Here is a 14528-nt window from a genome sequence, read left to right on the forward strand (position 1 = left end):
GAAGAAAAAAATGTGTAAGTAAACAAAAAGAAAATGAAAAAATCACCATAAATAAATAATGAGATTAGGAAAATCATAACCCGTAAAAAGTTTTATCAAGGGTGCTAATCTCATTGTCGTGTTATGTCTCAGAACATCTTGACTATGTCTAATCAACCATGAGTGTAATCTTGTCACTAGCTTATTTGTTGTAATTTAGAGGCTTGTAATATATATATTATTTTTAAATATGGCTTTGCCATACATGGAATTGCTTAATAACTCAAATTTTACATTTGTTGGGCCAATCTCATTGTATGTTCCTCCACAGGCCCATAGGTTGCACTTCGATTCAGATGTGTGTTCGAGAACTTTATAGCGAGGGCCTTATACATGGTCATTAAGTGATCAAATTAGTTAATTAATTCAATAGTTAAGAGGTAGGATCTCTCCTAAAGGGTCATATACAAGACCCTCACTATAAAATGACTCGATGCGTGTTTCCTTATTTCGTTCTTCGGGTCAAGGATTGGGTTGAGGTTCAAATATTTGAAACAATAGTTAAGTCTTTTTTTTTTCTTTTAGGACAAGCGGTAGTTTTTATTGCTAAACAAGTAAAAGTACAAAAACAAAACTCCCCAAAAATTAACGAAAGACAAGAGATGCCTGAATTGTACTACAGGTCCAGAGCGGTACAGCTATATCTATGTCACGTGAAAAGTTGAAAATTGACTACACTGCCGATGCTGCACCATTTTAGCATGGAAATTTTTTTACAACAAAAAAAGCGATGTGTGTCACCGTTGCTCACTCAAGTTCTTACCAATCATTTTAAGTTTCAGCTTCAAAATCTTGATTTAGCACAATGATGCACTGCACTGCATTGGCAATGGTTGCCTGCAAAAGCAACAAAGACAAGAAGAGCCTGTGTGGCTGCTGTGGCACTCTTTCAATTTTTATGTTTAGTCTTTGATTTAATCCTGTGCAGCTATTCCTCCTCCCCACTTCTGGACACGGCTCTCTGCTTCATCAGCCTGCACATTTCATAAAACATAAATATTTATCTGTTTTAAGCAAAAGAACGTGATTTGAGGCTAAGAGTGGATATGGATGGAGAGGGAAAGAGAGAGTTAAGTAAGAAATACTGACTTCTCTGTTCCAGTTAGTTAAGGAAACGACCACGATCAAGATTAGGGTTTGCAAGGCAATGCCACCAATCATCCCTGACCAAATACCCTACAGAACACACAAGTTCAAAAAATTGAATTTGGAGGGAAACTAAACACAATTAATTAACCCATATAAGATATCGTTTCCAAGTGAAAAAGAAAAAGAGGAACTTTGTATCACCTCCACTCCAAAATCAAATGTGAATCCAAGAATTATTCCAGCTGGCAATCCGACGATATAGTAACACCCAATGTTGATGTATGCAACAAGAGCTTGCCATCCTGCTCCAACAGCGACACCTGCAGAAACAATTTAAAGACAATAAACAGTTAAGAACAAGAAAATTTACTTTTACATATATTGTGTGTTTGTGTTTAGTATTTACCAGATAAGACTGGTTGAAGGCTGTTGAGAAGGACTGTGACTCCAAGCAAGAGTGCAAGTTTAGTAGTTTCCTTAGCAACGGCATCACTGTTGGTGAAAAGGTACGGGAAATAATCTCTTGTTGCTAAAACTACAGCCAAGCAAACCACTCCTATAGCCACTGAAGTGATGGAAACCACTACCACAGCAAATTTCGCTATCTTGGCATTTCCAGCTCCAAGTTCATTTGATACTCTCACACTGTTGCAACATACATCACAAGGTAAATTAGTTTTTCATGAAACATGGAATGTTATTTTTATACAAAGTTTAAAAACAGAACAAATTGGGATGGAATAAATAAACAAGGAAAAAAAGAAGATGAAGGGAGCATAATTATACCTTATTGCAGCATTAAACCCAATCGCAATCATTGCATCCCATCCATTTATGTTCATGCTGCATAAATTGTTGTGAGGGTAAGGTCAAAGCACTAAAAGTTCATGGTTCTGTGAAAAAACCCATGAAATCACTATTTTCTATCAAACTTTCTAGATAACTAAAGCACATTACCAAATAGAGATGGCATCAACTGGGATCAAAGGGTTGTTCAAACGGCCTGTTATAACCACTAGCACCATCAAGTACCAGAATTCCAAGCTGCATTTTGCACAGCAAGCAAACCTTAATCAGCATATGGTACCAAAATATTGTACTCCACCACATAGACCATAGGACTTAAAGGAGAAGAAAAATACCATAACATGACAGCAGAAGCTAAGGATAGCTTAACAAAGCCAAATAAGTCTGCAAATGCAAGCCAAGAGAATCCACTCCAAGCACCATCTGACTTGGTGATGAAGATGTACAACAATTGGGCAAAAACAATTAGCCACCATGATGTGTTGAGCATGACTGCTGCCCCAATTAAGCCCCACCCAAGCTTCAACATCAACAACCAGCTGAATAATGCATGTATTACTAGCACTACAGCTGATATCCAGGCCATGACAAAGACCTTCCTCTGTGCTTGCAAAAACTTTTGTATGGGAAAATTGAGTGCGTAGGCAAACAATTGTGGAATCATCCACAGAGCAAACTTTCCTGCACCATAAAGAACCCAATACTTGTCAAACTTTACAGAAGTACCAAATCACAAATGGGAAGTTACGAAAACAGAGAAGAAAAAAACTAAATGGCAATCTTCCGACAAGGAGAAAATTTAAAAAGGCAAAGAAAAAGTGACTTCCATTTTTGGGCAAACAAGTTGGCTTTGAGGCTAGGAAGGCTTATAGGCGTCGATGGCCTTGAGACAAGCCCATTTTCAGCAAATTAATGAACAATTCTAGAAACAAGGAAAGAAAGATTTGGCCAAACTTGTGAATGATGTGATTAATTAATACCACAAATCCAAGTCTTTAGAAAAAAAAAGATTACTTTCTTTTTCAGTGGGATTGTTTTCATAAGGAATTGCCATGTGTTGGCCAGCTTCTATTAATTATTAATTAATAATTAGCCTTCTTTAATGGATACGGACAAAAACCAACATATTTTTCTTGCACGTAACGTATGTGATAAGAATTTTCTTCATTTCACATATAATCTTACTTTTATATATATATATATATATTTAAAAAAACAGTTAAAAAAGGGGGAATTAAAAAAAACACGAACCGGCGGCCTCTGAGATCTCATCGGTCTCTCCAACCAGCTCAAGAATAGGAGGCGACCAAACATAGACCGGCACCAAAACACAAGCTGTTACCAGCAAAATGATCCACGATCTCTGCATGTATACCCCCAACATCCTGATCTGCCCCGCACCGTATGCTTGCCCACACAGCGTCTCCAGTGCACTCCCCATTCCCAGCTGCCAAGTTATTAATTAACCAATCAATTAGCTCCCAATATTTACAGATATTATTAATGCTAAAACAATTTCATATATGAAAATTAATTACCATGACACCGAAAGCGAGGCCGGCGACGACGGAGTTCTCGACGGAGACGGCGGCTAGCTCGACATCCCCGACGAACCCGGCAAAGACCTGAGTGAGAGCACCCAAGGAGTACTGGCATATGGCGGTGAAGATAGCCGGGCCCGCAATCTTCCATAGCTTCTTAGACTCGACCCCGAACTCCTTAACAATGCCCACTTTCTCTTCTTGTTCATGGCCGCTGTGGTTCGAAACGAGGAGCGGGGTATTATTGTCCATGACTCTGTGTTGTGTGCTGCAGAGCAGAATCCGAAGAAAGCCAAAGATGGTTTATTGGTTTGTTTTCGTGTGTGTGTGTTATCTCAACCCAACCCAATTATAATTTAGAATAGGACGTGAGATTGTGGGGGGTTCTTGGTTGTTGTGGGTGGACTGGCTGGCTACGGACACAAGTGAGTGAGCCGTGTCCGTTTTGTCTTACCATTTTGCAGGTTGGTAAGGTATGCGTGATAATAGTTTGACTGGTCGTTATAACTTATATACGACGTCCAGACGGGGCAGGACAATTCTGTGGTTGTGGGTCTCGAAATCCAACCAGACTCACAGCTCTGAATGTAACGTGGGCCCCGCCTAATGGATTAAAGATAGAGTTCAGAGTTCCCCCCTCCCCCGCACATGTCCATTTTATTAACCATTCAATAAATAAACAAATAAATCCTACTGTTCACATGCTTTTTGCGTGACATGAATTATTTTCAGGCCTTATTCACATGAGTTATACATGCTTTCTGTGCCTGTACCACGTTCTGATTTCTTCAGTGCAAGCAAGACCGGACTTCCTAAACTGTAAATACCCAAAAAAAAGAATAGATTATTTATACTTTTCATGCAATGAATATCCCTCAACAACTTCGGTGGCTAACTAAACTACTGGCTCAAGTTTGACTATATGTGTAGAAGGGTAGGTTCAGCCTGAGACTTTCAAATCTCTTCAGCGAACACCATGTACAGAAACTCTCTATGTATGGAATCAACAAATCTTTTGATGTGACATGAAAGAACATGTAATAATAGTACATGGTACACGAGTACAACCGGCGGCGTAGAAGGACGCTGGTTGGTTGGTAGATGTAAATTAGCTGCTTCACAGTTACAAAATATCATCTCCTAAGAGCACTTCCGGCTTGACCCAAAAAAAAGTAAAAAAAAAGAGCACTTCCGGCGGCCCCGGACAGGGGGGGGGGCACCTGGGCCCAAAAAGGGCTTCCAACAGACAAATGCTGCCAGGGCTGTTAGTGGGCTCCACAAGTCTGGGCTAGCCCTCAAGCAAAACTAGTCCTTATTTTAGTTTGGATTTGCTGACATCAGCAATGACGTCAGCAACCAAAAAAGATTTTTTAAAAAAATTTAAGATTTTTTTTTAAAAATAAATACTTAGTCATATTTTTTACTTCCCATACTAAAAATCTAATACAAATTTCTCTCATCATATCTCATGTGAATAACAGTTGTCATAGCAATGATTGGAAACACCAGAATGACTGCCACTATTCACGTGAATAGAATAATTTCGCTTCCTCTTTTTTTTTGCCTCCCCTTGCCATTTGCCAAGACAAGGGGAGGCAAGGGCTATTACTAATCGCATGCATTATGCAATATTCATGCCAAGTTAATCCAGATCTCAGAGCTTACAGATACCAGATTCCACAAATGCAAGGGCATTGCCAACATGAGACATTGTTCAGAAAAATAAACATACATCATTAATACTTCATACAAAACCAACATTCCTTTCAGCAGGAAAGTCCTCATAGCTGCCAAAACTCATTGATGAGTCATGTCATGGGTCCATGTAGATTATCTCTGCATATACTGAGGCGCGCCTATACTGAAGCAACTTCTTTACAATCTCCCAACCACAGGTGACAGAAGCGGGCTTAACAGTCATCTTCTCAAGCGCAGGTGAACCTAAAAGTAGAAGTCTGATGAATTCTAGTTCGGGTTTGGTACCAGCGATGCCGTTTATTTTCACACGGCGGAGTCGGGCAATTGGACCATTCCAGTTGTCATCTAACTGAAAGTTAACCGTTCCTGCACAAGTTGTATCCTCTGGCCGGACCTGCATAAGGACAAGGTCTATGGTATTATATTCTGGAATTTATGATAAAACAGCTCCCTGAACCAATTTTCTAGAGTAGAGTTGGACCAGTTGGTTTGAAAATTTTAACTCAACAGAAAAATACTGCATGCATCAGTAGAATAAAACTCACCAAAATTTCTAATTCTTGTAGAGCAGGTGAGCTTCTCAAAAGGCATACAGCAGTTGAGATCTCATCTGAATCAGTGAAGCTTATGCGAATAGAAAGATAATTCAGAACTAGACATGGTTTAGGCAGCTTTCCTGGCAAGGTACCAATAGCCAAATACTGGAGATGAAAGGATATAGAAAAAAAGCGAACTCAATCAATATACTCAAATTCTCATGGCCATGTGAATGCTCACTAAATGAAAGTAAAACTACACAACCCTCAATTACCTTTAAAAAGTAACTCTGAATTTCCAGTCTTTGAATACGAGGCAGGTGAGCTAAAAATTTGAGCAAATGGCTAGAACTGCCAGGAGGCCCTCGTCTTTGGTAGTTGCAAACATGCTCGTACAAACCAATGGAGACTACAGCAAGATTTAAGGTATTCTTAAAATTAACATCTTCAAAAACACCTCCAACGTCAAAGAATTGGAGATTTGGTGCATCAATGTTGAGAAGGGTGAAACCGTCAAAGTTCATCACAGTCAATTTCTCAAGCAGAGGACAGCGAACAACCATATTATCAAAGACGTCTTGGGCCAAGGTAACATGCTGAAGATCAAGGCTCTTCAATCTGCTGAAGCCTTTGAATGTTGGCGGAGGTCTTAACAAACAATTAAATAACTCCAAATGAGTCATATCTTGGCAAGAAAATACAGATGAGTGCATCTTGTAGCGATTCCCTTTCCAAATTTCAAGTATGAACTCTTTGATAGAGCTTCTTGATAGATGAAGAATCCATCGATCAATATCACTAGTGGCTAGAAAATCTCGATTTGAAAGCTTGAACTTGTGTATGGGGCCAATGTGAAGTAAGAGTACATGATCAACAATGTTGACAAAAGTTGTTCGGTTTTGAGCCGAGAGACAGTGATTATCGAACACGAGATGCGCAACCATAGCCCATTTGTACCTCCACTTGCTTGACAAAACACTTGTCCTCACTGCCTCCCTAATCGGCAAACACGACAGAATTCGTTCTGCAACATGACACGGTAAGTTGCTAATCCTATCCAACTCCATCTGCGGTTTGCAAGGGGACTTCAGTGGTTGTCTTTGCATCTAAGATATTCAAGGAATTGAAAAAAATAATCATCAGTATAATACAAAGACCAGTAGTTTCTAGATCATTTAGACTGCAACTGGTGTGCTTGAGACAGAGATTAGTAAGCAAACAAAGTTCATATTCTTACTCTCACAACCAATAGCCAGATTTGATATGGTCATATATACAAAAGAAGCATGTTTCATCCTGTTCTGACCACTGAAATGCCAACCAGAAAGGAAGATTAACAGGGGAGAAATTTAAACTTTCCATAACCAACAACAAATAAATTTAGCAGCTTTAAGTTAGGGCACAGGGTAGATTATCAAAGAAAGAGAATTAAGGACTCACAAGCAAAGCACCCATAATATATAACAATCGAATGAAACTATTAAAATTACACAAAATCAAAACAAACGGCGGCTTACCATATCGCCTTCGATTTGTCCCAAAAATATGGAGATAGTAATCCAGGCAAGTTCCGATTCCCAAGACGAGTACCAGTTAGCCGATCATGTTGTCCGGCAGCGGATCCACCGAACTAAAATTAAGAATTTCAGACATTTTAAGAATCAAATTCGATAAGCAAGAAGTTGAACCCAAAAAAAAGGAGAAAAAAAAACATATTATCACATACAAATTATTTAGGAAGTGAGAGTACGGGATCAGACTAGGGGCTTTGTGGAATAAAAGAAATCTTGCAAATCGAAAATTCGAAATGGGTTTTCAGTAGATTTGAAGGAAAAAGCTCAGCTTACAGAGTGCTGATATAGACTAGACGAACCCGGTGAAATCAGAAGCCTAGGCACCTTGTTAAAAACAAAAAAGCAAAAATAGATAAGCTTTATTTCCATTGCCGGGATTTGAACCCGGGTCGCCTGGGTGAAAGCCAGGTATCCTAAACCGGACTAGACGACAATGGATTTTTGTCCTTCCACATCTTTAAAATTATATAACCAGTCTTTTACGCGCGAGAAATCCACGACTTCCAACTTTTGGCTTTGTCCACAAATTAAATATTTTTCCAAAGTTTTATAATTCTCAGAGACTCACAGTTTCAAAAATGGTTCAGCACTTTTGGACCCAATTTAATGATGAGGTATGATTGATGATAAGTGAAGGTGAGGACCTTCAGTATGTGTGTGAAAATTTAGGCAAGCAATAAATATACACAAGACAATATATACGTGGTTCACTTTAATAAATGAGCTACGTTTACGGATAAATATATTCTCATTATTATAATAATATTTAATTACATTTGTACATGAGGTTGGACCCATATATAAAGGAAAGAAAGTAGAAGCTCATGACTAAAGATCAAATCCAGCCTAGAGATCCCTTTCTATGTGGAGAGTGGTCTCCTTATATAGGTGAGGGAGAGTTCTCACTTCTTGTAATATTTCAATGTAAGACTCTTGTAAGGGCTTTTTTTTCTCCTAGTAGCTACAAATGGGCTGGGTTGCCGTAAGGAGCAAATTACTGAAAGTATCCCCTTTGCCTGAGTTCAAAGATCAAGCCCCAATGATGCTTCGAAATGACACTAGGGTCTTAGGCAACACCTTGATTACCTTCACCGACAAAAATAATATCAGCTTACAGATAATTTCTTAGTACTTACAGGTAAAATCTTAGCTTAGCATAAGAGGCTTGTGGCATGGGAGCAAAGTTGTCATGAGTTTAGCACTGAAAAGAGAATTTAAGTGTTCCTAGGAGAAAGATGGGGTGTAGGAGAGAAAGGGTTTTGCAGAAAGATTTGGTTGAGAATGAGGGAAAAAGAGGAATGGGTGGCTTGAGTGTTTTTCCCAGTTTGATGAAACTCTGCCAAAAGAGGAAAAATGGGGAAAAAGTGACTATAGCACGAATTTGCTAGGTTTTGCAGGTGAGAGAGGAAGCTTGCTCTCTATATGTGCTTGATTTTCGTTGGGTAGAAGAAGCTCTATTTATAGCCGCTGGAAGCCATCTTTTTCCAAGAAACCTATAGCTTCTATCCTATTTTGCCAAATCTTTCCCTTCCTTTCTTCCCTCATCCCTTCAATTATCTTATTTTGGTGAAATCTACTCTGCTCCTTTGCACAAAATCAAGGATTTTTGAGAGCTCAAGGCCCTTTTCCCACGATGTTTCACACTCCTATTTTCACATCTTCCTCCTCTCTTTTCTCTTCTTTTTCATGGTCAGATCTGATGAAGGAAAGAAATGGGTATACATGCTGGTTCGAAGGATGATTCCCACTTTGTGCACCAACATTCCATGGTTCGCTGAGTGTTTCTTGCTTGAAACTTGTTCCTTCCCACGTGCTGGAGCCTCCCAGCTCTGCAAACATGGCCTTTCAATCTTCACCCGTGGCTTTATTTTCTATCCAGCTGTTGATGGTTTTGCAGATCTTTATTTTATTTATACGGGCCTTCTAGAGCAATGAGTTGGCTTATCAAATAAATAGGCCAACTTCACCAAGTTTGCTTATTTTGTTGAGGTGTTTGGCTAATTTTGGTTAAGCTAATGGACTATTTTGACTAAGGTAATGGACTATTTTGGTTGGGACATTTTCTCTCTTGTGCTCACCCATATGTTTGGGCATAAGAAATGAGCCTGAGTTCCGAGGCTCCCAAGCAACCCGGAACTTCCATTTCTCGCCCATTCATGGGCCTCATGACAATTTATTACCATCCATACCACAACTCACTCAAGCAAGCCCAGAGTATTTGAGTGGCTTAGGGCCTACTTAAGCTTGTGGCGTGATTGAGTGCGGAATAATAATTCTTTGCTTGGCATGGCATGTCACTTGGCGTGCTTCAATTTTATCGTTCTTGAAGAGAGACACGGTGCTTAGTTTAGCATGGACTTATAATTTATAATATTATTTCAATCCATAGCATGACAAATTATTTATTTAGCATGACACGTGAACTATGACTTGTATATGACGAGCCTTCGTGTACTCCGATATGTGACTTTTCTTAATACAGTATCTTATTGGACCGAAAACTTACTTTGGGCCAAGTCATGAACTTTTTTGGGCCTCAACAACTCTTTGCCTTACTTAGAGTTGCTTCTAGTTGTTTGGTCAAATATGGTATAAACACAGTTAAAATGATTCATTTTTCAAAATTGGTGTATTAGAAAACATTTTTTTAATATATTTTTGAATAAACACCACGTACATTCATATTTCAAATTTTGAGTTTGAAAAACAATAGCAATTAACTTTCTAATAGCAACGTTTTATTTATTTATTTGTTTTTAGGTCTAATATGCTTACTATATATGTTGAACAAAGAGACCTCCGTACGCATATTTAGTACTAAATATATCGTGATGAACCAAAATTCTAAATGAACTTGGATACATATTATTTCTGGTAAACATTGGTCGGAGGGATTGGTATCATATTTGTCAAAACTTGGTTCGCTTACTTTCATTATTATGCAGATGTGTGAATTTGTGTTCAAATTGTCAAGGAAATATGGCCGCAATAACTTGCAAGCTTCTACTTGTCCTTTGCGTTTTGCCCTTGCTCATTTTTGAACAAGCTAAAACCCAGGCCGGCAAGGTACTTCCGAAATCAGATGGTCTCGTCTCGTGTGCTTGAGCTCTACGTCGAGAGCCACTACGTACAGATTCCATCAAGCTGATCCCATTGAAATTTCCATGCATGACTTCACGTTATCTTTATTATGACGCATGTGAGAACTTACGAGGGGATCGCTCGATCATGAAAGGTCCTTTTCAAGTGTTATTTTAACTTGTCTGCATTTTCCACATATCCTAACCTAACTTGTGGACAAATAAGAAATAATGTGTTAAAAGGCAATATGCGAATAATTTACAAGTTTGACTTTCCTTTCTCATTCGCACCGCCAATTGGAAAATAATTGTGGCTAGGTTTTTTTCTCTGCTTGTAGCTTGTATATATATATGGTGCATTTTGCTATTAATTATATAAGTCCAAGTCAATGTGTGCCCTTCACACTCTAGCATTCAAGGTTCTGTCCGTTTTGAATTTTGCGATTGAATGTTGCAGAAAAGGAAAGAAAGCAATACGGTACAACGTACCTGTAGGCTTTGGTGAAGAAGCAAGACCATGGGAAATTTCAGCTCCATTCACGCTGCCAAAGGGTATTGAGCATTTTCTTACTTAATTATATCAGTTTAAGTTAAGTTGGTAGGGTTGTTCTGTTGGATTTTATTTTAGAAAGATTGGTTCATCCTTGATCCTTCTTCACTCTTGGAAAACAACTTATAATTATTATGGGTTTTGTAAAACTCCGTAGAAGAAGATTCATGATAAGGCGAAGACCAATACAGCTGGGTTCCCTGGACAGCCATAGTGCAACGATGTCGCATGAAGGAATAAAGACAGTAAGAGTAGACAACCGTTGTGATTTCTCAAGCTATTCAGATCTCTGTATTTGCGTCGTCACCTGGAACATGAATGGCCAGGTACCTCAACTTAATGCTTGCTTAATTACAAACATATTAATGTTAGCTTCATGAATCATGGTGATTATTAAATATTAAACAGTTTTTCTTATTCTTGTTTGTCTGGAGATAATAGGTCACCTACGAAGATTTGGCAGAGCTGGTTGGGAACAATCGGAAGTTTGATCTTCTGGTTGTAGGTCTGCAGGAGGTGCCCCGCAAAAATATTTCACGACTTCTACAGGCAGCGCTGCTTGACTCTCACATGTGAGACAGACATATAAAATCTTTTCTTTTTGTTTCAAGTTTTATTAATTTATTTAAAATGTTTGTATGTACTTAACCCTTACTAATAACTTTATATTAAGCCTGACCTTTCATTTATCCTTGTGCATGAAGCTTGTTGGGAAAATCCATCATGCAATCTATACACCTCTATGTGTTTGGGCTAAAGGACTCAGACTTGTTCACCAAAGGTAAAGGGTATATACATGAATTCTCTACTAGCTAGAAGGTCAAGGTTTCGATCACCAATATGTTTCGATTCGATTGAAAATTTTGTTTTCTTTTTTTTCCTGATATACTTACTGATATACAGAAGTGAAGATTGATAAGAGTCCAGTAGGGGGCTTTGGAGGACTAATTAGGAGAAAGAAAGGCGCCGTGGCAATCCGCCTTAACTACAAAGGCATTACAATGGTGTTCATCTCTTGCCATCTCTCTGGTAATTAATAATCCCTTCCCTTCCCTGTATCTGAAAATTGGGCCATACATATGGGCCTACGACTACCAAGTCACCCACTACACTTGAGCCCATGAGATTTTGTGGTCTGTTTATCCTAATTTGCGTGCGTGTTTTTATGTGTAGCTCATGCTCAGAACGTGGAGAAGAGGAATTCTGAATTCAGAAACGTATCTGAATCTCTTTTCTCTCAGAAACTGAACCCTTATGCAAGACCTGCTCAAATTACTGTCTGGTTGGGAGATCTCAACTACAGGATACAAGGGATCGGCAACTATCCCGCAAGAGATCTCATACACAATGATCTTCACAGAGTAAGTTGTGTTCATAACAAAATTATTTAATTTCCTTCACTTCATGCTTAGCTCGTTTCATCATAGGGGTCCGTTTCCTCATTTTTTTTATGGTTCATTCAACATTTCTTCATCAAGATTTTGGTTTCATATTTAGCTCAAACTATCGATATTCATGTCATCCACCAAAATATAGCTTACTTATTTCTGATTAAATACAGCTACTCACTAACAATGACCAGCTCTTACAAGAGGCTGAGAGAGGACAGATCTTCGAAGGTTATAGCGAGGGCACATTAACCTTTAAGCCCACATATAAATATAACATTGGAAGTAGCAATTATGATACAAGTTACAAGGTATACACCAGTATTTCATCTCTCACTTTTCTCATTTGCAATTGTAATTAATTATCAGTTTAATCTTGACGCACCTACGTACAGGTGAGAATGCCATCGTGGACGGATCGAATTTTGTTCAAAACACAAGACACAGAGGAAATCCATGCAACGTTGCATTCGTATGAAGCCATGGACGACATTCACAGTTCTGATCACAAGCCTGTCAAAGCTCATATATGTTTAAAGCTCAGCAAACCATCATAACATTCATCTTTTTGTGTTGCTTCATTTGATTCATGTGTATATAAAGAAAAATCTTATTCGGGCCTCTTTTTCTTCTTTGTTTTAGTCGGAAGAAAGCAATTTTCAAGCCCAAGCATAACCAGGCCCCCAAAAAGAAGAAAGATTTTGTGGTATGTACATTGACATGGGCCTCTGGTCTGGTGCATTGCTTTTAATGATACAATCTTAATTAGAACATGAAGTTGTTTGACTTTGAAGAGTTCCCTTCTGTTTAGCTATACTTTCACTCGTCTGTTTCACCCAATTTATTAAGGCCATCCTTGTTGACATTGACCCGTCATCATTTCAATTGCTTAAATAAAGCAAGATTTCAAAAATTAAATCACTTGACCATTCCATCCTCGCCATTTTTCTTCTCGAAGAAACCAAGTCCGGGAAAAAAAATAGTAAAGCACTAAATTTATACATAAATGGTTGACCATTTCTCCCTTATATATATATTTTTTTAAACAACCATTTTCCTTTCTCTCTAAGTTTCTTACCAATTTAATTAAATGGCAGAAGGAGGAAACATATTGATATTGTCACACCCTTTTATCAACAAAATAAAATAAAAAACAATTAACGACACATGCGAAATTGACATTTTTTGTGTGTGCTCACACTTAATTATATTAATTTACATAAACAAATTAAAATAACGAACACATAGTCGATGATGCGTTCACTGAATAATATTGTAGATTAGGTTAATAAAAGAAAAATTAAAAAAACACATGCACTGAATTATTGATATTATATTTAAATAATGACGAGACATGCGGATAACATACATGGCTTGGGCTTCAATTAATTGCTCAAACGTACAAAAGAAATCACGAGCAATGAATATCCTTGTCATTGAGCTTTTAATACAGTACCCCGTTTGATTCACACAAACGTTAGATAAAAAAATAAGAGTCCATATATTTTTAGCAAATAATCAATTTGTGACACCACGACACTGTTTACTAATTTTTATATTTTCCCTTTGCAAAAAAGTAATTGATTTTTCAGTTGGGAAGCTACTTGGTGCCTCAATGGCATGAGTTTAAAACCCGTTGAAAGACTTTATGGTGAAATTAACTCACACATTCACACCTCATAGTATTTACCTCCAAAAAAAAATGTAATTGATTTTATTTTTCATTTTTCCTGCTAGTACTGCCTTAATGGTTAGGTGAGGTATGGAATCTTTTATCCAAGCAAACAATTCACCTCCTTTTTTCGGATTCCTTCCACTTTTTCTGCTTTGACACATTTTCGTTCTAAAAAATATCTTCAGAAAATCCAGCTTTTCAGCTGTTTTATTACGTAGTTTAGTTTAAACTTTAAACCCACGTCCGCTCGCTTCCTTCACACGACGCCAGCCAGCCAGCCAGCCAAAAGCAAACAAGCCATTGCCCAACTTTTATTTTTACTGTTTCTTTTTTCCTTTCTTTGTTTTTGTTTTCCTCATTTTTTAAAAGACTGTTTTTTTTATCTTTACGATTCCTCAAAAACCTTTCTTTTGGGGCCTTCAGGTGGAAGAGTTAAAAGAGCCTTCGGAAAAAATAAGCAAATTATGAGCTTTGCCCAACTGGGCTTGATGAACATTCGTCAATCCCTTTTGGGTTAAGACAAAAGTCAAATAAAGTTGGAGTTTTTACAC

The 14528-nt window shown here is 38.0% G+C and overlaps 3 protein-coding genes and 1 non-coding gene across 6 annotated transcripts; 1 reads left to right on the forward strand and 3 right to left on the reverse strand.

The window, feature by feature from the left end:
* Nucleotides 1–604: 604 nt before the first annotated feature.
* LOC103320799 (MATE efflux family protein) lies at nt 605–3957 on the reverse strand. The gene is made up of 9 exons (XM_008222520.3): nt 3474–3957; nt 3187–3382; nt 2271–2616; nt 2086–2172; nt 1915–1971; nt 1535–1773; nt 1330–1448; nt 1129–1215; nt 605–1013 (listed from the first exon to the last, which is right to left on the reverse strand). Exons 1-9 carry the CDS (start codon nt 3726–3728, stop codon nt 954–956), a joined length of 1446 nt encoding a protein of 481 aa, XP_008220742.2. The 5' UTR covers nt 3729–3957; the 3' UTR covers nt 605–953.
* Nucleotides 3958–5130: 1173 nt separating this feature from the next.
* LOC103320800 (F-box/FBD/LRR-repeat protein At1g13570-like) lies at nt 5131–7605 on the reverse strand. Of its 3 annotated transcripts, none has more exons than XM_008222523.2 (6): nt 7437–7605; nt 7228–7340; nt 6948–7018; nt 5986–6816; nt 5720–5875; nt 5131–5568 (listed from the first exon to the last, which is right to left on the reverse strand). In XM_008222523.2, exons 4-6 carry the CDS (start codon nt 6814–6816, stop codon nt 5290–5292), a joined length of 1266 nt encoding a protein of 421 aa, XP_008220745.2. In that variant the 5' UTR covers nt 6948–7018; nt 7228–7340; nt 7437–7605; the 3' UTR covers nt 5131–5289. The 3 variants fall into 3 exon arrangements, with proteins under 3 accessions (XP_008220745.2, XP_088903159.1, XP_008220744.2); XM_089047033.1 differs by having other exon boundaries at nt 7558–7577; XM_008222522.3 differs by lacking the exon at nt 6948–7018.
* Nucleotides 7606–7647: 42 nt separating this feature from the next.
* On the reverse strand, nt 7648–7722 carry TRNAE-UUC (transfer RNA glutamic acid (anticodon UUC)). Its single transcript has one exon. It is a non-coding gene; the product is annotated as a tRNA-Glu (tRNA).
* A 3033-nt stretch (nt 7723–10755) lies between these two features.
* Nucleotides 10756–13112, forward strand: 5PTASE11 (inositol polyphosphate 5-phosphatase 11). Its single transcript, XM_008222524.3, has 8 exons — nt 10756–10916; nt 11072–11240; nt 11356–11486; nt 11619–11695; nt 11818–11943; nt 12088–12275; nt 12476–12613; nt 12698–13112. Exons 1-8 carry the CDS (start codon nt 10882–10884, stop codon nt 12857–12859), a joined length of 1026 nt encoding a protein of 341 aa, XP_008220746.2. The 5' UTR covers nt 10756–10881; the 3' UTR covers nt 12860–13112.
* The last annotated feature ends 1416 nt before the right edge of the window (nt 13113–14528 follow it).

This window comes from Prunus mume, linkage group LG2 (genome assembly GCF_029339155.1).
Source record: "Prunus mume cultivar Tortuosa linkage group LG2, ASM2933915v1, whole genome shotgun sequence".
In the NCBI taxonomy this organism is placed as follows: Eukaryota; Viridiplantae; Streptophyta; class Magnoliopsida; order Rosales; family Rosaceae; genus Prunus; species Prunus mume.

What these genes read in the sequence shown, in the direction of transcription:
- 5PTASE11 (XM_008222524.3), top strand. Translation starts at nt 10,882, where the DNA reads ATGGGAAATTTCAGCTCCATTCACGCTGCCAAAGG. An exon ending in CTCAGACTTGTTCACCAAAG is followed by an intron (nt 11,696 to 11,817) that starts GTAAAGGGTATA and finishes ACTGATATACAG; the next exon opens with AAGTGAAGATTGATAAGAGT. An exon ending in TACACAATGATCTTCACAGA is followed by an intron (nt 12,276 to 12,475) that starts GTAAGTTGTGTT and finishes GATTAAATACAG; the next exon opens with CTACTCACTAACAATGACCA.
- LOC103320800 (XM_008222522.3), bottom strand. An exon ending in TTCAGAGTTACTTTTTAAAG is followed by an intron (nt 5,876 to 5,985) that starts GTAATTGAGGGT and finishes TTTCATCTCCAG; the next exon opens with TATTTGGCTATTGGTACCTT. An exon ending in TACAAGAATTAGAAATTTTG is followed by an intron (nt 5,569 to 5,719) that starts GTGAGTTTTATT and finishes GTCCTTATGCAG; the next exon opens with GTCCGGCCAGAGGATACAAC.
- LOC103320799 (XM_008222520.3), bottom strand. Translation starts at nt 3,728, where the DNA reads ATGGACAATAATACCCCGCTCCTCGTTTCGAACCACAGCGGCCATGAA. An exon ending in GGGTTTAATGCTGCAATAAG is followed by an intron (nt 1,774 to 1,914) that starts GTATAATTATGC and finishes ATGTTGCAACAG; the next exon opens with TGTGAGAGTATCAAATGAAC. An exon ending in TAACTAACTGGAACAGAGAA is followed by an intron (nt 1,014 to 1,128) that starts GTCAGTATTTCT and finishes TGAAATGTGCAG; the next exon opens with GCTGATGAAGCAGAGAGCCG.